Source organism: Heteronotia binoei, chromosome 8 (assembly GCF_032191835.1).
Source record: "Heteronotia binoei isolate CCM8104 ecotype False Entrance Well chromosome 8, APGP_CSIRO_Hbin_v1, whole genome shotgun sequence".
Classification (NCBI taxonomy): Eukaryota; Metazoa; Chordata; class Lepidosauria; order Squamata; family Gekkonidae; genus Heteronotia; species Heteronotia binoei.
The window spans coordinates 101,810,962-101,832,262 of record NC_083230.1 but is presented as its reverse complement, the minus strand read 5'-3'; the positions used below and the strand labels follow the sequence as shown (position 1 = coordinate 101,832,262).

The 21,301-nt window shown below is 46.3% G+C and overlaps 1 protein-coding gene across 1 annotated transcript in view; it reads left to right on the top strand.

The window, feature by feature from the left end:
- Positions 1 to 21,301, top strand: part of LOC132576528 (sodium- and chloride-dependent betaine transporter-like) — a 94,898-nt gene that overhangs the window by 26,335 nt on the left and 47,262 nt on the right. The window contains exons 3-6 of the mRNA XM_060245747.1: positions 3,390 to 3,524; positions 11,510 to 11,650; positions 16,392 to 16,479; positions 21,015 to 21,147. Of these exons, the coding sequence (XP_060101730.1) occupies positions 3,390 to 3,524; positions 11,510 to 11,650; positions 16,392 to 16,479; positions 21,015 to 21,147 (497 nt within the window). The remainder of the gene's footprint in view (positions 1 to 3,389; positions 3,525 to 11,509; positions 11,651 to 16,391; positions 16,480 to 21,014; positions 21,148 to 21,301) is intronic.

Sequence of the window (21,301 nt, the reverse complement as noted above, 5' to 3'; positions counted from 1 at the left end):
TACCAGCTATGTGTGGCTTTGCTCACTATACCTGATCCCCTCGTCTGATGAAGTGTGCTTAGAGAGCACGCGAAAGCTTACGTTCTGAATAAAATGAAGTTGGTCTTAAAGGTGCAACTTGACTCCTAATGTATATGTTCTGTTGATTACTACAATGACTGACTGAATTGGTATAACAGCAAAACAAGCAGGCTGGAACCTAACGCATGGAGACTAGAGAATAGGGAGCAAGGAACAAACCCTGAGAGAGCTCCTGTAAGCTTGCAGAGATGCAATAAAAGGGAAACTCTAGCAAGCATGGCTTCTCTAGTTACCTTCAGCACTTTAATTTGAAATATATGTTGCATATAGATCTCTCTTTAATATTAGTTAAATACATAGCTAATGCTGCGTCTGGCCCCAGAGTTCAGATTGAAGCATTTATACAATAGGGCCAGATCTGCAACAACAGCAACAAATCTTGCATTAAAAAAAAAGGGGAGCCAGGAATTGAAAATCCACATATATTTTTAAAAGAACATTCAATAAGCAGGAAGATTTGTGGGAAGAAAATAGGAATGTTTCCTGAAAAACCCCTGGGGATTTTAACCAGCTCTTCTCCATGACTGTCCCATATCACTGAGGTCTACACAAAAGTAGTTAAAATGGCAGGAAACAGTAATGTTAACAGAGTTGCCAGCTCCTGGCAGATTTTGAGGTAGAGTCTGAGAAGGGCAGAGTTTGGGGAGGGGAGGGACATCAATGGGGTACAATGCCACAGAGTCCACCTTCCAGAACAGGTGAACTTCCCTAGGTGAACTGATCTCTGTCGCCTGGAGATCAATTGTAATCCTAGGAGATCTCTGACTACCACTTAGAAGTTGGCAATTGTAGATATTAGTAACATGTCCAAAAAAAAAAAAAAGAACCAGTATACAGATTAAGCTTCATAGTTTTTAAAATAAACTTAAACAAAAAACCCACAATCATCTTTCAAATCCAAGAATAGACCATGGCCATTTACAGAAGGCATATTCATCTCTGACTTCTTCAAGAAATTTACAGCATGCCATCCATGTATGGACAGTCAACCCCTCCTTTTGGAGTGCCAAGCAGGCAGCAAGAACAATGCCAAACCCTTGAGAAGCCCATTTTGGTACAACTGCACTTGCCTCTCACAGTCACAAGCTGTGTAATTCTGCTTTCAAAAAGACTTTGCCACTGGTTACAGAGATAAGATCATGCCAGAAAATTTCCATATTCAGAGGCAGCAAGGTTCTGAACTCCAGTGCTAGGAGGCAACTTCAGGGGAAGACCTTGGCCTCTATGCCCTGTCTCTTGGCCCTCTAGGGCAACTGGTTGGCCACTGTGTGAAACGGGGTGGTGGATTCGATGGACCATTGGTCAGACCCAGCAAGGCTCCTGTTATAAGACAAACCTGCAATATTATACCATACATTCCTCTAGAGCAGCACTTTCTAGTTCAAATTTCATCCTTTTCTGCATACTATAATTTGTAAACTTCTATCCTATCCCCTCTTTAGTTATCATCTCTCCCTTAGCTGTCTTTCTCTAAACTGAAAAACTCCATAATACTTTAGCCTTTCTTTGTGGGTCTGTCTTTCCAGTTCTACAATATCCTTTTTGAGATGAAGTGTCCAGAATTTTATATGGTAGTCCAAATGCAGATAAATTATGCAATTATATAAATGCATTATACTACTGGCAGTTCTATTTTCAGTCCATTTCCTAGTAACCTGTAGCATGGAATTGTGTTTTTGGATTATTGCCATTCACCAAATTTATATTTTAATTGTAGGCTTCCCAGCCTCCCGCTGGGGGTAGGTTTTCCCCAGTTTGGAGGCCCCCAGCCACTGGCATGGACCTGCCCACCTCCAAAAAGCTCTGTTGGCACCTGATGTGCCTGGCATGATGACATCTCATGGAAGTGATGTCATTGCTTCAGGCATGTCACGCAAGGGATGCTCTAGCATTTGGGTAAAAACTCTGTAGTGCCATAGTTTTTAACTCAAATGCTAGAGTGTTCCCCACGTGACATGGCTGGGATAATGACATCACTTCCAGGTGACATGAATTGTGCCACCCCCACCAGGAGCCAGGTAAGACCTGGCAACCCTTTTAAATTGATTTATTGATCTATTTACCAAGATGATGATGATGATGTTGAGTTTATATCCTGCCCTATAATCTGAATCTCAGAGTCTCAGAGCAGTCACAATCTCCTTTACCTCCCCGCCTCCCAGTAGACACCCGGTAAGGTAGGTGGGGCTAAGAGAGCTCTTACAGCAGCTGCCCTTTCAAGGACAACTCCTGTGAGAGCTACGGCTGACCCAAGGCCATTCCAGCAGGTGCAAGTGGAAGAGTGGGGAATCAAACCCGGTTCTCCCAGATAAGAGTCCACACACTTAACCACTACACCAAACTGGCTCTCTAGGTGACCTTTATGGAAGATACAGAGAAGCAGACAGATCCTGCTGTGAGTTGACTGAAGTATCTAAGGGTGCTAGATCTCTCTCTCTACACTACATAATGTGTTTGAAATCCAGATTTTTACTGTGTAAGAATAGCAAAAATCTGGATCTAAAACACATCATACCTCTTTGGGGCCCCCTGTGCTTTGTATGCATATCTGTAAATAAATGGAAAATGCCATATATATTCAGAGCTAACCCTTTGAAATGGAATCAAACCAGGTAAGCACTACAACTGGAACAAGTCATGAGGATAGCAAAGCAATCCAGATCTTGTAGAGCAGGGGTGGCCAAACTGTGGCTCAGGAGCCACATGTGGCTCTTTCACACATATTGTGTGGCTCTTGAAGCCATCCCCCCCCCCCACCCTGTTGGATGGCTCGGAGAAGGTGTTTGTCTCTTTAAATCACTTCTCCAAGCCAAGCCAGCAGCTTGGAGAATACATTTAAAGTTGCTTTCTTTCTACCTCCACATCTATTTCCCTCCCTCCCTTGCAGTTCTCAAACATCTGTCGTTCATATCTTGCGGCTCTCAAACATCTGGCATTTTTTCTATGTGGCTCTTACGTTAAGCAAGTTTGGCCACCCCTGTCGTAGAGGGACATTTGGAAGGATTCCAAATCAAAATTCTTGTTAATTGCAAACTGGGAACCAAGGTGCTTCTGGGCTCTTACTTCTTTCAAGCAGTGACTGAGACAAAGTGTTAAGAAAATCATCCACCCCCAGTGCTTTCCTACTCACAATCAGCCCACCTCCAATGGCTTTTAAAAATGGCAGTAGAGTTGTAATGTACTTAGTTCAGCATTACATGTAATGGAATCCTTAACACTCCAACCTGTAGAAAGGAAGTTTTTTTAATTTAAAAAAGCAGAAATTAACACATGGTTTTTCTTCATCTCTTCCTCGCCCACCCTCACAGGTGCTTTCTTCATCCCGTACCTCATCTTCCTCTTTGCCTGTGGGATTCCAGTGTTCCTTCTGGAGACAGCCCTGGGGCAATACACCAGTCAAGGTGGGATCACTGCCTGGAGAAAGATCTGCCCTATCTTTGAAGGCAAGTCAGTCGCACGTGGGAAGTCCCCCTTACTTTCCATCAAGACTCTGTGTACTCTTGGATTTAGTTCCCTGTAAGGTCCTCAGCTATAGGGTGTGGCTCTGAGCCAGCAGTTGACATACCCGCTTCAAAGTGTAATCTGAGTCAAAAGGGTGAGTCATTCCCAAAGATGTCAGGAGACCATATTGATAATCCACATGCAGCCAAAAGATGGAGCCAAAGTAATGGTCAGAAGCGAACCAAATTACAGAACTGTGACACAGAGCCCTGGGGAGATAAGGCTGTAATTGGGTGCAGGATGATGATGATGATCAAAAGAGAGGTGAAAGCCCAGATATGCTGAACAAGAGGCTGAAGCCTGAGAATGAATTGTGCCAGTTGTGATATGCAGTGGTGCAAGTCAGAACAGCAGGGTGATGAGGTGGTAACAGCAGAGTTAGATTTCTGAAGGTAATGTTATGGCTCCTATTTGGGCGTTGCAATGGTAGCCGACAAGGTCAGATCTGCTCAGTGGTGCCGAATGCAGTGCCTCAAAGCCAAAATCTATTTCATTTTCAGCCATGTCTACTTTCTCCTCCCTGTCCCCCTTTTTTTCCCTTCTTCTTCAAAATCCAGCTGCAGAGAATGCAGGCTACTGTGGAAGAAAAGGATGGGGTTCTTAACCTTGTTCCCTCTTGCAATGTTGTTTTTAAAATTATGGCTTCTCCAGCCAGCTGCCTTTTTCCATAGCAGGAACCTGGGTGGTGGGGATCTTTAGTGGAAAAACTGCCAGAAGGAACAGAGTTGGAGGTGTAATCTAAAGGTTGGTTTCTGCCAATGGAAGGGGATGATTAGGAATTTCCCCTAAATTCTAAAGCAAGGGTGGCCAAGCTTGCTTAATGTAAGAGCCACATAGAATAAACATGAGATGTTTGAGAGCTACAAGACATGAATGTCAGATGCTTGAGAGAAGGAAGGGAGGAAGGGAAATAGATGGGGAGGGAGAGGTGAAAAGAAAGCAACTTTAACTTTAAATGTATTGTCCAAGCCGCCAGCTGGCTTGGCTTGGAGAAGTGATTTAAAGAGACAAACGCCTTCTCCAAGCCAGCCAATGGGGGGATGGGAGCTTCGAGAGCCATACAATATGTGTGAAAGAGCCACGTGTGGTTCCTAAGCTGCGGTTTGGCCGCTCCTGTTCTAAAGTAAAGACTATGGAGGCTATCTTCTTGCCATTTTTAGCTCCCATTCCTCAATTTCTTGAGGGGGGGGATTGGGGATGAGGGTGGGGGTTTGCTTGCTGTTGATAGGCAAATTGCAAGCCCACCTGAGAGTCTACAGGTCTTGGTTGCATTTCAGCAACTAAGAAGGGTCCGAGGGCAGGTAGAAGAGTATTGTGGATTATTTTGCCTTTGGAAGGTCAGGCATAGTGCCGCTTTCTGAAAGAGAAAGCAAATTTGTGATCTGAATATTTTCTTTCCTCTCTCCTTGGCTTTAATTGTGTGTCCAGTGTTTCTGGTACATTCCTAATCACTATTTTAAAAGATACTATTGTATATTCAGGTATGCTTGCTCCCCACCTCCTGTGTGTACACTGGAATGGACGGTTAGTCCTAGTACTGTTGGGTCTGGTTTAGGATGGCTGGACTTGTCGCTTAGCAGAGTGCTCCTTCTGAGCTTCAGCGTAGCAGCCTGGCCTAGTTTAATGGTTGCCACACTATCTCACAAACTGCACAGAGAGCCCTTGTTTTAAATTAAGAAACCAATAATGGTGTATTTTTTTTGTTAAAAAATAACATTTAAGTGTAGTGGAGAGAAAAGAGTGTCTAAACTCAGGACTCAGATTCAGTGGGAGCTCACAGGAGCACAGCTCCTGAACCTTTCTGAGAGTCCCATCGCCTCCTTCTGAGAGTTCCACCTCCTTGTCCATTGAATAGTCTGTGAAGCTGCATAACAATCCCTGGATGAGCGCCACCACCTATTTTTCTACAAAATGACTGCTGTCTAAACTATTCTAGCTAACTGGATGGCTGTGGATTGTAGTAGGCCATCTGCTTAGTTCAGATCAGGAGGAGAGACACCATGCTGTTCCTCCTAATGCATGCAGTAAAGAAGAAGGAAGAGGAGGAGAACAAGGAGGAAGGAAGTTCTCTGAGATTACATTCTATCAACCTATCTATCTGTCTTGTTCTGTGATGTTTGTAGTCCTGGAGGACTGAGCAAGAGCCATTGCCCTTCTAATAAGAACTACTAGGGAAAGGTAGTACCCCAGAAATGTGACCATAAGAGAGGTACTGCTGATTATTTCACAATTACCTCAATAGCAAGTACTGGTAAACAGCCTTAAAGAGGACACTTGTGATGGATAGTATACAGTAGATGTGTCAAAACAGTTGCCTTTGTAAATCACTTTCTCCATGTTAAATCTGAAAAACAGGGATTTTTTTTTTTAAATGCACACACTTTGTCTTTTTCTACTCTGTATTTTCTTGCACGATGCTTCCACTAATGTATCATGGCTCTTTTCTAGAGATGTTGAGTCCTCCCGGCTCAAAGTTAGATACAAACTGTGAAGGTTCTAGTCCTGGGCCAATGGAGTACAAAAATCATGTTGGAACCTGCATCTTTAAATATACACAATCTTTGGGTTGGATCCAGACTAACTTTCCTGCTAATGGAAAGGGTGGATCTATTTCCACCAGTTCCATCTTCCTGCTGCGGGCCTCATACTGTTCTGGGTGAGGTGGGGGGGTCCCATGTCCCTGAGGAGCAGTGTTTTGGGGAGATCAACAGGGACCAAGGAAGAAGGAATGTCCTATTCCACTGAGAAGTGCCACACATGAATGGAAAATTTCATCTGGCTCCAACCTTGTAGACGTCTACAGATAGAAAAAGTAGTTCCCGGATGGCAGAAAAAACAACCCAATTACAGGTCTCACCCGCTGGCCTTGCAATGCATCTTCCTAATCACTATTTCTTCTCTTCTGTTTTTTTTTTTCCTGCTTTCCCTTCCTGTCTACCGCTCGCTTTCTGAGGCATCAGCAAGGGGCAATGAGTGCAACTGCTGGGCTGGCTGTTGTACAGGCACAGAGAAAGAGACTGCTTTCTGCTAAATTGACACAAGATGCAACCGGGGGCGTAGAGCGAGTGAACGGGAAACTCAAGGAAGGGAGAATGGAGCAAATGGTAATCATTTGTGCATGCTACAGAGGCCAGATGAACAACAGAAGAATTATTAGTCTTGAGGATTCAGGGGCTGGCTATGACCTGGAGATCGGGTTGCCAAGTCCAATTCAAGAAATATCTGGGGACTTTGGGGGTGGAGCCAGGAGACTTTGGGGGTGCAGCCAGGAGACATTGGGGGTGGAGCCAGGAGCAAGGTTGTGACAAGCACAATTGAACTCCAAAGGGAGTTCTGGCCATGACATTTCAAGGGACTGAACACCTTTTAAATGCCTTCCTTCCATAGGAAATAATGAAGGATAGGGGCAACTTTTGCGGCCCATAGAATTGGACCCCCTGGTCCAATCTTTTTGAAACTTGGAGGGTATTTTGAGGAGAGGCACCAGATGCTACGCTGCAAATTTGGGGCCTCTACCTCAAAAAACAGCCCCCCCCAGATACTTGTGGATCCATTCTCCATGATTTCCTATGGGAATACATCTCCATAGGGAATAATAAAGTTCCCAGCAGATATTTCCCTCCCCTCCCCCTGCTTTCTGATGACCCTGAAGCGGAGGGAGGACCTCCAAACCGGGGGATCCCCTGCTCCCACCTGGGGATTGGCAACCCTACCTGGAGAGCCCAGGCTAGCTTGATCTTGTCAGATCTTGGAAGCAAAGTTGGGTCGGCCCTGGATAGTATTTGAATGGGAGACCACTGAGGAAGTCCAGGGTTGCTACACAGGGACAGGCAATGGCAAGCAACCTCTGAATGTCTCTTGCCTTGCAAACCCCATGGCATCACCATAAGTCAGCTGTGACGTGATGGCAAAATTGATGAGACACGTTAGATGCAGCTAAATTAAAAGTTCTGCTAACTTCAGAAGGGCTTGACATAGGGTTGCCAAGTCCAATTCAAGAAATATCTGGGGACTTTGGGGGTGGAGCCAGGAGACATTGGGGCGGAGCCAGGAACAAGGGTGTGACAAGCAGAATTGAACTCCAAGGGAGTTCTGGCCATCACATTTAAAGGGACAGCACACCTTTTAAAATGTTTTCTTTCCATAGGAAATAATGAAGGATAGGGGCACCTTCTTTTGGGGCTCATAGAATTGGACCCCCTGCTCCAATCGTTTTGAAACTTGGGGGGTACTATGAGGAGAGGCACTAGATACTATATTAAATTTTTGGTGCCTCTGCCTCAAAAAACAGCTCCCCCAGAGACGAAGCTATCAGGAGTCTCGCTGTTGACCCTGCTAATAGAAACCTCTGTGTAAACAGGGAGGGATTCCAACAGAGATCAGAGCCCTTTTCTCTTTCATGAAAAATTAAACATTTTTTTCAAACTTTTGGGAACTCACACCCACACCCCCCTGGACAGTAATTAACTTCTTCCTGTTCTATCGACAGCCCAGTTTTCCAAAAAAAACAGAGTGGGATGGATTATTTTTCAAAGGAAGTGTTATTGAAACACTTCTCAGCCATGTCCTAAGAACGGGGAGGGGGGAACTGTCACAGTGTGACCTAGGAAGTGTGGGTTGAGGACATGGGCATTCATCCAGGACAGCTAGGTCCTCGCGGGGTCCTCGCAGGGTACCCAGAGGCTGCCCCATCCCCCCCTCCTCCTCCTCCCAGCTCTGAAAGGCGAGGCCCCATGTCCTCGGAGCAGCCGTGCGGGCGCCCACCCAGCCTCATCCCCGCACATCCCAGCCGCCTCCTCCTCGCTCGCCCGCTGGAGAGCTGGCAGATGCACGCCAGGCTGCCCCGGCTCCGGCAGCCTTGGCGAGGTAGACGAGGAAGGAGGTGAGATGGCCGAGCTCAGCCACCCAAGGGAGGCCCACCCCGGTCCCGTGCGCGCCCTCCTGCCTGGCACTCACCACCTGGCGCGCAATCTCGGTGGCCGCCACGGCCCCTTCGCCGCCGCCTCCAGAAGCCGAGCGAGCTCCTTGGCGCCGTTTCCCCCCCTTCCCCCCCCCGCTTCCATTTTTGGGTGGGGCGGGGGAAGAGGGTGGAAATCCTGGACCCCCCCGCCAGAGCGGGAGGGTTGGGAAGCCTAGCTTGACACATGGGTTGTGATTGACTTGAAGGATTACCAGTTTCATATGTAGGGCTAGGTTACCAGCCTCTGGGTGGGGCCTGGAGATCTTCCGCTTTCACAGCTGATCTCTAGCTGGCAGAGATCAGCTCCCCTGGAGAAAATGACTGCTTTGAAGGTTGGGCTCTGTGGCATTGGACCATGCGGAGGCCCCTCCCATCCCCAAACCCCACCCTCTCCCAGATCCACCCCCAAAGTCTCCAAGAATTTTCCAGCCCAGACCTGGCAATCCTATGTAGATCCTGATCCAGAGTTAGTAGAACATAAATATCCAGTGGGACTTTGTTTGTATAGGGGGCCTACACAGGACTGGCCTGTCCATTAGGCAGCCATAGGCAGCTGCCTAGGGCGTGGCCCTGAGGGCCGAGTTGGGCCCTTCCTCCATCCTTGCCTCTTTAACGAGAGAAATAGGTGAGTGCAACAGTGCAGCTCAGTGCACCTCAGAACACATGTCCCCCCCGATTGCCATCATTCAGCCTGGCTGCTGCTGTTCCTGGAAGCGATGGTCATTGGGCTGAGCAATGGCAAGCCTGGCTGTGAGTGCACTCTGAGATGAAGGTGCCACGTCATGCCATCGCTGTGGCTCTCGCCCTTGCTGGGGGCAAGGGAGGAAGGGTGCGGGTGGCATGGCAGGGGTGGTGGGGCAGCAGGGCGGGGCCTCACCTCAGGTGCCAGGCCCTGAAGCTGGCCCTGAGCCTATATATGAAGTAGCTCTTAGTGCTACCCGGATTGCTACAGTACTTCTCCATCTAGTATAAAGCTTTCATATATTTTGAAAGATCCAGGCCTCCTAATGCACATCATCTGTGATACTGTAATCTTAAGGATAGGTTATTAGAATGCATTCTGTCTAGAAGCTTCAGAAAGAATGTGATCAAGGCCTACTCTGGGAGTACATTACATCACTACATCGAAGGTCCTTTGTCTTCTGGATACAACAAAAGGGGCTGGTTTTGTCCTACAGAGCCCTTGTGTGGATGTATGAGTTTCGTTTCTTCTTCACAGGACAGTATAGATTTTAAAAATGAAACACGGCATGAACTTTCAACCATTGTCCCCACAAAATTTGCATCCTAAGAGTCCAGAATATGCATCATAAGGTCAAAATGTGATGCACCTTGAAAGAGCTGAATACTCTAATCATGACACAGTGGACGTTTGCAAACATTTACGTAATGGCCCTGCATAATTCATCCCTCCATCAGAAAAAGGATAACAATTGACTACTTAAATGACAATCTTAATTTGATAGTTTCTGGAGAGCTGTGAGATTGTTAGTGGGGAGAGGTACTCTGGTAATGCCGGTGAATAAGAATTGCATTTCTTGCGCATATAATTAGGGTTGCCAATCCCCAGGTGGGGGCAGGGGATCCCCCGGTTTGGAGGAACTCCCCCCACTTCAGGGTTATCAGAAAGCAAAGGGGGGGGTGAATGTCTGCTTGGCACTTCATTATTCCCTAGGGTGTCTATGGAGATTGATTCCCATAGAGTATAATGAAGAATCAATCTGTGGGTATCTGGGGCTCTGGAGGGGGGCTTGTTGTTTGCAGTAGAGGCACCAAATTTTCAGTATAGCATCCAGTGCCTCTCCCCAAAATACTCTCCAAGTTTCAAAAGGATTGGACCAGGGTTCAATTCTATGAGCCCCAAAAGAAAGTGCCCCTATCCTTCATTATTTCCAATAGACTGAGGGAAGGCATTTAAAATGTGTGTGGCCCTTTAAATGTGATGGCCAGATCTCCCTTTGAAATTCAGTTATGCTTGTCACAACCTTGTTTATGGCTCCACCCCTAAAGTCCCCAGATATTTCTTGAATTGGACTTGGGAACCCTATGTACAATGCTGCTGCCATTACCTGGACATGTCAGCAAAAAGCCAGTTTTCTAAAGCAGGGGCTCCCAGTTTTTTTTGAGCCCGTGGGTACCTTAGGCAGTTTGCGAAAGGGTAATGAGTGCCACCCCAAAATGTGTAGCAGAGCCCAAACCAAAATAGTTGCCACAGGAGGTGGCACAATGCCTCCCTCTTCACTTTTCAAAAGAATCTCAGAAAAGGCACAAAAAGAAATGAAGGAAAGCCTGGGCAAAGAAAAGGAAAAGAGAGAGGAGAATAAAAAGAAGGAAACTCTGAAGAGCGGATGGAAATACCTCATTCTCTTTACTTCATTTAAACCTGGAGCTAACAGTAGGCCCTGTACTAAGAACTCTGTAAGCTCTTGGAGAATTGGCTACATCGGTGTTTGTGTGGCCTAATATGCAAAGGAGTTCCTGCTACAACAAAAACCCTGCTTCTGACATTTGCCAACGCGGTGCTGGCAAATTGCTTAGCAGGATAGCTCCATGAAGTCCCTTCAGATAATTTGTCTGGTTTTCATGGACCAGAATCCAAGATTTCTTTCCCATTCCCTACTTGATAGTACCCATGATGCGGAGTGTTAAAGCTGCAGTACTGCAGTCCTAAGCTCTGCTCCTTACCTGAGTTTGATCTCTGGCAGAAGCTGGGTTTTCAGGTAGCCGGCTCAGGGTTGACTCAGCCTTCCATCTTTCTGAGGTCGGTAAAATGAGTACCCAGCTTGCTGGGGGGAAAGTGTAGATGACTGGGGAAGGCAATGGCAAACCACCCTGTAAAAAGTCTGCTGTGAAAACATTGTGAAAACAACATCACCCCAGAGTCAAAAACGTCTGGTGCTTGCACAGGGGACCTTTCCTTTCCCATGCCTGATACATTTTCTTCCTCTCTAATTATTTTTCATTCAGGAATCGGATATGCGTCACAAGTCATTGAATCTTACCTGAATATCTACTACATCATCATTTTGGCCTGGGCTCTGTTTTACCTGTTCAACTCCTTTGCTGCTGTTCTTCCCTGGGCCAGCTGCAATAATCCCTGGAACTCAGGTACAGCTTAATCTGGAGACAGCCTTGCAAACGGCTCTCTGAAAAAAATGGGCCTGCAGTTCTTCCTGTACACTAAGACTGGGCTGAAGGTCCCAGATCTGACAACTGGGTTGTTTGCCTCATTCTATGTGATAGGATGAGTATTGTGATGAACTTGTGTGATACATGCCTACATCTCCCTTATGAACCTGGCCAGTTTTTAAACTGGAGAGCCAGTTTGGTGTAGTGGTTAAGAGTGATGGTTTCTAATCTGGGAGAACTGGGTTGGATTCCCCTCTCCTCCACATGCAGCCAGCTGGGTGACCTTGGGTCAGTCACAGTTCTCTCAGACCTAGCTACCTCACAGGGTGTCTATTGTGGGGAGAGGAAGGGATGGAGATGGTAAACTGCTCTGAGACTCTGAGTGAAAGGCAGGTTATAAATCCAATCTCCTCCTCCTCCTCCTCTTCCAAGAACCTTCTAGAGATGATGGTGTCCTCCAGAGATGGGACTTTTTCTGTAGTGATGCCCTGGTTATTTTCCTGATTTATTTACTTCATTTAACCTCATTCTCTTTACTTCATTTAAACCTCATCTTCAGAAGGGAAATCAAAATAGCTTATATTGTTCTCCTCTCCTCCATTTATCCTCACAGCAACTCTGCGAGGGAGGTTAGACTGAGGGTATATGACTGACCCAGGGTCATCCAGCATGACAGAGCCTGGATTCAGTTAGGTCTCCCAGATCCTAGTCCAACACTAACCACTACACCACACTGGCTCTGGAATGCTCTCCTCAGAGATTCTTGCCTCTGGCTATGTTTTTAAGCTTTAGGTGCTAGGTTAAATAGTTTGTTACATGCCCCGGCTTTCAATGGAGTGACATTTTGACTGAACGTCTTGCTGCCTCAGCTGTTAGATTAGTTGTACTTAAATGGCAATTTGACCATGTTGTGACTTCTCTTACTTTTATTGGAAACTACTTTTATTGGAAATTAGGGGATGAAAAGTGGGAATAGAAAAGGCTTACACAAACAAACAAAGCAATGTGTCTAAAGGAGATGGCATAGATGTCTATGCCTTCTTGTCTCCCTCTGGCCCAAATCATGTGTTGCATTTGTGGGGTGAGAACCTTCTTTAGAATTGAACTCCATTAGTACCCTTTCACTTAGGAAGGAAGCTCTTGGTGGAAAAGGGATTCCCAACATGGCTTCAACTATTCACTCACAACAGGGCAACATCTAATGAAGGTAAAAATGGTCCCCTGTGCAAGCACCAGTTGTTTCCGACTCTGGGGTGATGTTGCATCATGACGTTTCATGGCAGACCTTTTACGGAGTGGTTTGCCATTGCCTTCCCTAGTCATCTACACTCTACCCCCAGCAAGCTGGGTACTCATTTTACTGACCTCGGAAGGATGGAAGGCTGAGTCTGTTGGAATTCTGAGGATTTATATTGCATGTCTAGGCAATGTCTAAGTTCACTCATTATAGGGTTAAATATATTTACCAGTTCATAGGTTGGTTGACAGCTTTGGATCTGTGGGGAGCTGACTGATTACCAAGCTTGTTAGCTATAGAGTAAAGATGAAATCTATAGCGTTATTATTTTCATCCCAGTGTCCCTATCCCTTTAGAAATAAAATATATATATTTTTCAATACTAAAGATCTCTCAATTTCTTTTGTGATCCAGCAGTCCATTGAACTGGCTGGGAAATTTTAAACAATTTTCCCCACAAAATTTTCCAAAAGAGTCAACCTTGAGCCGGCTACCTGAACCCAGCTTCTGCTGGAATTGACATCTAATAGGCCCCCCCCCCATTTTTTTTATAGGACTGCATACTGGTACACAATGAACTGGACCTGGCTCTCCTCTCTCTCTCTCTGCTTTCCTGCACTGCCAGACTTATTGTAGACAGTCCCATTGCCAGTAATAAAGTCTTCTTCTATTCTTAACATCTTTGTGTGCCTGCATGGTTCCTGACTGTGTGGAGAACCTTTCTGAGAGCTGGATCACAACCTCCCAAATTAGGAAGAACTGGATAAGAATGTCACACAGCTGCCCTTTCCACACGGTATTCAAGTGGAGCACAGACCCCCTACCTCCCTCTTGCTTTCAAGCATCTGAAGAGACCCGAGTCCCACAAAGTGGCCTTGAACTGTGCTTTTGTTTAGTCAGCCTTTGGTTTATTTCATTCTCTTCAGAGTCTACAGTCTTCTGGAGAAGCCAGGTTCTCCCTGACCTCTACGTGTTCTTTAGTCTTCTGCTGTACTCTGTTAAGTAAACCTATTTTCTCTCCCCCCCACTCCCTCTCTCCACACACTGGCATAAGTGTCACCACATAGTTATTTCTTCTTTTCCTTGTGCCAGTAGCCAGTTTCTAAAAAGAAGCAATGCACACCTTGTTCTCTGATTCTGCTTTATAGGCAGCTGTCTCTTGATGTGCCCCAAGGAAGGCCCTACCATATCTCTCCAAATGGAGATGTCCCCTCACAGCTTCCGTCAGCTTACAAAATGTCCACTGACCTGGATATAGGCTTGCCATACCCCCGCTGGGACCGGGGGTTCTCTTGCTCTGATGACCCCTCCCCCACTTTTAAAAGTATTGGCAGCGGGAGACAAAATGATGCCTGTATTCCCCCTCATTATCTCCCTGACCCCGGAAAAATAGCCTGCCAAATAATAGGGGGCAGGGGGAGAGAAAAGAATGTGTGTGTTTGTTAGGGGGTGGGGAGAGGTGATTTCACTCATCTCACGGGGTGTTCACTTATCCCGAGCCCAGGTTGCATGTTGTGCTTGGAGTCGCCGGGAGAGAGCTTTTCACTGGCTGGCGCTGCCGCTTTAAAGGTAGGAGGGCCTCCTGGAGCGGGGTGGGGGGAGTGGCATACTGCTTAGCCCTTGTAGGATTGCCCTCCCCCCACCCGCGCTTTCTGGCTCCTCTCTTTCCCTTCCCAATCCGGTGTTTACACAGAGACCCTGCTGGGATCAATTTGCAGCTGCTTTGCATTCCACAGGCTTCCGTCATCCCACTTCTTCACAATCTTCTTCTTTTTGCACAAAGGTGTGCAGTTCCTTTAAATATGATGGCAAGAACTTCCTTTGGAGTTCAAATATGCTTATCACGCCCTTGCTGCTGGCTCCACCCCAATGTCTCCTGGCCCCACCCCCAAAGTCCCCAGATATTTCTTGAATTGGACTTGGCAACCCTACCAGGATATCCCAGGCCAGCTTAATCCTGGCAGATCTCAGAAACCTAGCAGGGTTGGCCCTGTACAGTATTTGGAGGAGAAATCCGGGGTGGCCATGCAGATGCAGGCAATAGCAAACTAACTCTGAAGTCTTTTGCCTTGAATAACCTACAGTGTTATCTAAAGTTAGCAGAAGTCCACAAAAGCTGCAATTTTGTAAGTCTTCAACACAGGGTTGGCCCTAGGCTGTCTGGCACCCTAGGCAAGGCTAACATCTGGCACACACAAACCCTGTGCTGATAATATCACTGAGTCACATGGGGGGCACCCAATTTTGCGCCCCAGAAGGCTGGTGCCCTAGGCAGTCACCTAGTTTGTCTAGTGGCAGGGCTGGCCCTGCCTCAACAAGATTTTTGTTTAGCATAAAGACATTTCATTACAGAATGCTAGAATACAAGTTATTTAAAGCTACTTCCACATGAAAATTTTGCTCTCCTCCAGCTTCCAAACTGCAGCCCCTCCCCCCTTTTTTGATAGCATCCACTCATTCCTTTCCTCATCCCTGTTCCATTCTTCACTCACTCTGGTTTCCTCTGATCTTTTTGAAAGGGCACAGTTCAAAGTGGTCAAAATGGTGCATGTTCTCTTGACCTGCAAAAGTCCAGCCCACATTTGCATCATTTTTTTTTTTGCAGGGGGCCATCAACTCCTCACAGCCACCCTTTTCATTGCTGCACCATCAGTGGGCTTTCGGAGAGCATAAAACAAACTGGGAATTGCTATAGTGCTATAGCAATCAGTTTTAATTGTTATAGTGCTGTAGCAATTATTGGCTTTTTCAAAAAGCCAACAAAAGGCCCTTCAGGGGCTCAGCAGGGAACAAATGCAGAGGAAATAGTTCGAATCATAGAATCATAGAGTTGGAAGGGACCTCCAGGGTCGTCTAGTCCAACCCCCTGCACAATGCAGGAAACTCACAAATACCGCCCCCTGAATTCACAGCATCTTCATTGCAGTCAGATTTTTGTTGTCACAAAAAGCTGATTGGGAGTGTGTGCAGAAAACTCCTGCAGCAAAGACCCAATGTACAGGCCTCTGCCTTCACAGCAGCGATGAAAACAAAACAGAATATGTGGAAGCAAAAGTAACATATGTAATGCGCTATACTTCTAAGTCTTCCTCTTCCTTTTCTTCTTTGGGCTTTCTTTTAATATATTACCATTTTCTCCTAGAACATTTTTGTCTCTTTCCCCTGTCTCTAATAATTTAACAGATAAAACTGTGCTCAAGGGCTTGTGTGAGTGCGAAAGGTTGGATTGGGAGATCTGCAAAGCAAAAGTAGTGAATGAGGGGAAAGGGGGGTTGACGGAAGGAAGCAGAACTGAGATCTGATACCTTGGAATTACTATGTTCTTGATTTATAACCTGCATTCCACAGACATCTGGATTTCATACAAATAAGGATCTGCCTCGTACATCTCAGAATTCTAGTAGTGCCTTCCCTAGTAGGAGGACTCTAGTCAGAGAGAAGATGGATGTTTTAAGAGGGTTTCTTATTTTTCCTCTTTTGCAGAGCATTGTGTGGATTTTCTAAACAGCACCAATTGGGAGAATGGGACAGGGTCGGCTAATGCTACCTCCCCGGTCATCGAGTTCTGGGAGTACGTATTCTGACTTTGTGACCCCTTTATTTTCTGCAGCTCACAGGGAAGATTATTTTGGCTACTACAAAGCTAGAAATGAGAGGAAGCTCAAGGGCTGCATTTTGTAAACTTTGTGGCATATGGCAACCACATGGGCTTATTTGGAGGGCTGCCTGTATATATGACAAATACACTAAAAATCAGATTTTTGAATAGTGATGTTAGCATACACATCCCCCAGCCTTTTTGATGCCCAAGATGAAAAGGCTAAATCCTTCCTCACCAACCAACTACTCCCTTTATTCTCTATGTGCTCTATGAGTCTGGTAGGGTTGCCAATCCCCAGGTGGGGGCAGGGGATCCTCCGGTTTGGAGGCCCTCCCCCTGCTTCAGGGTCGTCAGAAAGCGGGGGGAGGGGAGGGAAATGTCTGCTGGGAACTCTGTTATTCCCTATGGAGATTTATTCTCATAGAAAATCATGGAGAATTGATCTGTGGATATCTGGGGCTCTGTGGGGGCTGTGTTTTGGGGTAGAGGCACCAAATTTTCAGTGTGGCATCTAGTGCCTCTCCCCAAAATACCCCCCAAGTTTCAAAAAGATTGGACCAGGGGGTCCAATTCTATGAGCCCCAAAAGGAGGTGCTCCTATCCTTCATTATTTCCTATGGAAGGAAGGAATTGAAAAGATGTGCCATCCCTTTAAATGTGATGGCCAGAACTCCCTTTGGAGTTCAATTATGCTTGTCACAGCCTTGATCTTGGCTCCACCCCTAATGTCTCCTGGCTCCACCCCCAAAGTCCCCAGATATTTCTTGTATTGGACTTGGCAACCTTAGAGTTTGGGCAGAAGAAGGCATGCCTCTAAGATGTTGCCAGGCATGTGAATTGTTTGCAGATAGTATTATGCATTTGTTTTTGTACCTGAGGCCCCAAAGAAACAAGAGGCTGGAGCTGTCAAAGCTGGGGCCTAGTAAATAGCATATTTGGACCAAAATTTGCCAATTATAACCCTGAGGCAGAATTTCCCCCCTGCCTCATATTTCAGTCTGCCTTTCTGCATACTCATACCTGGGCTTTTATTGTAACAGGAACTCCTTTGCATATTAGGTCACACACCCCTGATGTAGTCAATCCTCCAAGAGCTTACACTAGGCCCTGTAAGAATAGTCCTGTAAGTTCTTGGAGGCTTGGCTACATCAGGGGTGTGTGGCCTAATGAGCAAAGGAGTTCCTGCTACAAAAAAAGCCCTGCTCATACCCCACATTTGTACCCCTTTATTAGGGCTGCACTGGAGGTTCCCAACCCGGCAGCCCACATTTGCTGGTGGGGGGAACCTCCCCCGATGTAGCCAGCGCAATGATGTCACCCAGAAGTGATGTCATCATGCCGGCAACGCTGCATGGCAGCCGCTCTAGGCATTTTCAGGAAAACTCTATGGTTTCCCCAGACGCTCTAGCAATTTGGAAGGGAAAACTCTTTGGAACAATAGGTATCATAGAGTTTTTACCTCCCTGAATTTCTAGAGTGTCCAGGGGAAACCATAGAGTTTTCCAGGAAAGCCTAGAGCAGCTGGCATGTTACTTCCGGGTGTGCGAAAAAAGTCCCCCGCCAGAGGCTGCGGGGGACTTGGCAACCCTACCCTTTATATGTATGAGGAGTCACTCCCTGGCCCTGTCTCAACTCCTGCCTTGGCTACCTGAGCTAAGGACAGCCACAGGCCTGGCCCGCCTATGAAAGGGAGGCCAGGAGATAGTAGCAGCTGGACGAAGGCAGACTGCTCCCACACAGCCAAGAACAAGGCTGAGAGCCAGACAGTAGTGGAGGTGGGCAGAAGGGAAGGCTGACCCTGGACTTGGGGAAGGCTGGGAAGAGAGGCAGCCAGGTGAAAGAGCAGGGCAGGGAGACAAGAAGCAGGGAGAAGAAGCAAGAAAGACTTCCCTTTCCTTTGATAGTTTCCCAGGTGGAAGGCGACTGAAAGAGAGAGAGACAAGCACTCATCTGGGGAAGGAAAAGGACTCCTTTCTAGTTCTGAGCCCGGACACCCACTTTGGTGATGGGACTGTGGGAGGCCAGGAACCCATCTCAGTGGTGGGAGAACCTCACAATTTATTTATGTAGAAGAAAAATTAAACATCTGTAATTTAGGTATGCGGGCTCTTTTCAGGCTTTGCCAGTTCATCTGCTACTAATGAATGGGCACAAAGGCCTTTTCCAGATGCTTTATATGTTGCAACCCCATATTTTAGGCTTGTGAATACAAAGGGGATGGTGAAATATCAGGTCCATATGATGGTGGGACGGGTGGCTCTGTTGCAGCACAATTCCTGTGCTGCTGTTCACCACATCCTGGAGAACAAAATGTGGAAAACATTTTTAGAAACTTAAAAGCCAGAATGGTGGGAGAGAAGAGAGAGAGGCTCTCTTTTTGTGTGTCTTGTAGGGCTTGTGATGCTGTTTTGAATAATTAATTGTGTGACCCTGGAACCCTCCTTGAATCCAGCAGTTCCTGCTTACATGGAAATGTTAGGGCTGCCAGCTTCCAGGTGGCACCTGGAGAACTCCAGGCAACCAGGATCAGTTGGAGAAAATGATTACTTTGGAGACTGGATTCTATGGTATTGTATCCTGCTGAGGTTCCTCCTCTCCCAGGCACCACCTCCAAAATCTCCAGATGTTTTCTAACCTGGAGTTGGCAACCCTAAAAGGACTGTCAACAGCAACTGTGTCCCACAAGCCATATCTGTATCAGCTTAGGGTAGCTTTCCTGATAATGCTGTTTCTCCATGTTCCAGATCGGAAGGAATTATGCTTTCTTTTTCTATTAAAATTTTTGTTTATTTTATACAAATATATAGGAATATCCCATTTTGTCAATTATATAATTAATACATAATCCATAAATATTCACCAAAACACTGTGTACATATGTACAAGCATACATACCCAGCAATTGTGTTTTGTTGAATATTTATAAATTGCATAATATCTATAGACTGTGTAATATGACCCACACATAGAGAGAGCCAGTTTGGTGTAGTGGTTAAGTGTGCGGGCTCTTATCTGGGAGAACCAGGTTTGATTTCCCACTCCTCCACTTGCACCTGCTAGAATGGCCTTGGGTCAGCCATAGCTCTGGCAGAGGTTGTCCTTGAAAGGACAGCTACTGTGAGAGTCCTCTCAGCCCCATCCTTCTCACAGGGTGTCTGTTGTGGGGGAGGAAGGTAAAGGAGATTGTGAGCCGCTCTAAGACTCTTTGGAGTGGAGGGTGGGATATAAATCCAATATCATCATCTTCTTCTTACATATGTATGATGAGTGTGTATATACTGCTGTCAAGTCACAGCTGAATTATGATCAGGGCTTTTTTTGGTAGCAGGAACTCCTTTGCATAATAGGCCACACTCCCCTGATGTAGCCAATCCTCCTGAAGCTTACAGTAGGCCCTGCACTAAGAACCCTGTAAGCTCTTGGAGGATTGGCTGCAGTGGGGATGGTGGTGGCCTAATATGCAAAGGAGTTCCTGCTACAAAACAAACAAACAAACCCTGCATGGTGGACCCAGCAAGGGGCTTTCAAGGCAAGTGAGGTGGTGTGCCATTGCCTTCCTCTGCAGAATCTTCCTTGGTGGTCTCCCTTCCAAGTACTGACCCTGCTTAGCTTCTGAAATCTGATGATACTGGGCTATACTATACCATTCCACATCCCCCATATAGAATCATAGAGTTGGAAGGGATCTCCAGGGTCATCTCGTCCAACCCCCTGCACAATGCAGGACTTTTACAAATACTTCCCCCACCACTGCACGCACATCGCCAGTGATCCCTTCTCCATGCCCAGAGGATAGCAAAAGCCTCCAGGATCCCTTGCTGGTCTGGCCTAGAGAAAAATGTCTGACTGACCCCAAAGTGGTAAACAGCCATTCTCTGGGCATGTAAAAAAGGGCCACAAGAACTAAGCACTGATTAAACCCTTCCTGCCTTCCTTCTCATGATCTGCCTAATTCACAGAATCAGCACTGCTTCCATCTAGCCTATGTTTAAAAACCTCAGATATACATATAAAACTAATACTTAAGCCAATATTAACTGTAAATTCCCTTTTCATTGATTATCTCACCAGATTTAGAAGTAACATTCCCAGTACTGGGAAAACATATGTGCAAATATTCACTCTTTCAGCTATTTCACATGAGCCAGTCTCACATGACCCAACCCATCTCCAATGCTTTAGTCAGTTCTGAGTTGACGCTAGAGCCTATATGTGTAAAGCTAAGCCAGATGAAAGGACTGCATTGTCTGAAAGAGGGCAATGCTCAAAAAACAAGAGGAGGGTGAGTTTTTTTTTTGTGAGAAGAAATTACCATTACATGAGCACAAAGGACAAACAGTGAGGCTGTGGACAAAGAATTTAGCCTGGGCACAACAGAAGTGATGGGATCCGAACCTTGTATGTGACAGGGTGTAAGAAGATAATTAGGAAGGGACTGACATGGTCTGGCATGCCTAAGCCAGGCTGGGACATCAACCTCCCCGTCTCTTTATCTGCTCTGGCAGGAAGCGAGCATTGGGAATAACCGATGGAATACATAATCTGGGCACCGTCCGGTGGGAGCTGGCTCTCTGCCTCTTGCTTGCCTGGATCATCTGCTACTTCTGCATCTGGAAAGGAGTCAAGTCCACCGGCAAAGTAGGAGCAGATCTTTGTGCCTTTTGATTCTTCAAATGTATTGTTTTGTCCCTTCGGCTTCTTCACCAGAGTTTACCTCTGCCATGCTCACGATTATAGAAGAGCCTGTTTGGTGTAGTGGATAAGTGCATGGACTCTTATCTGGGAGAACTGG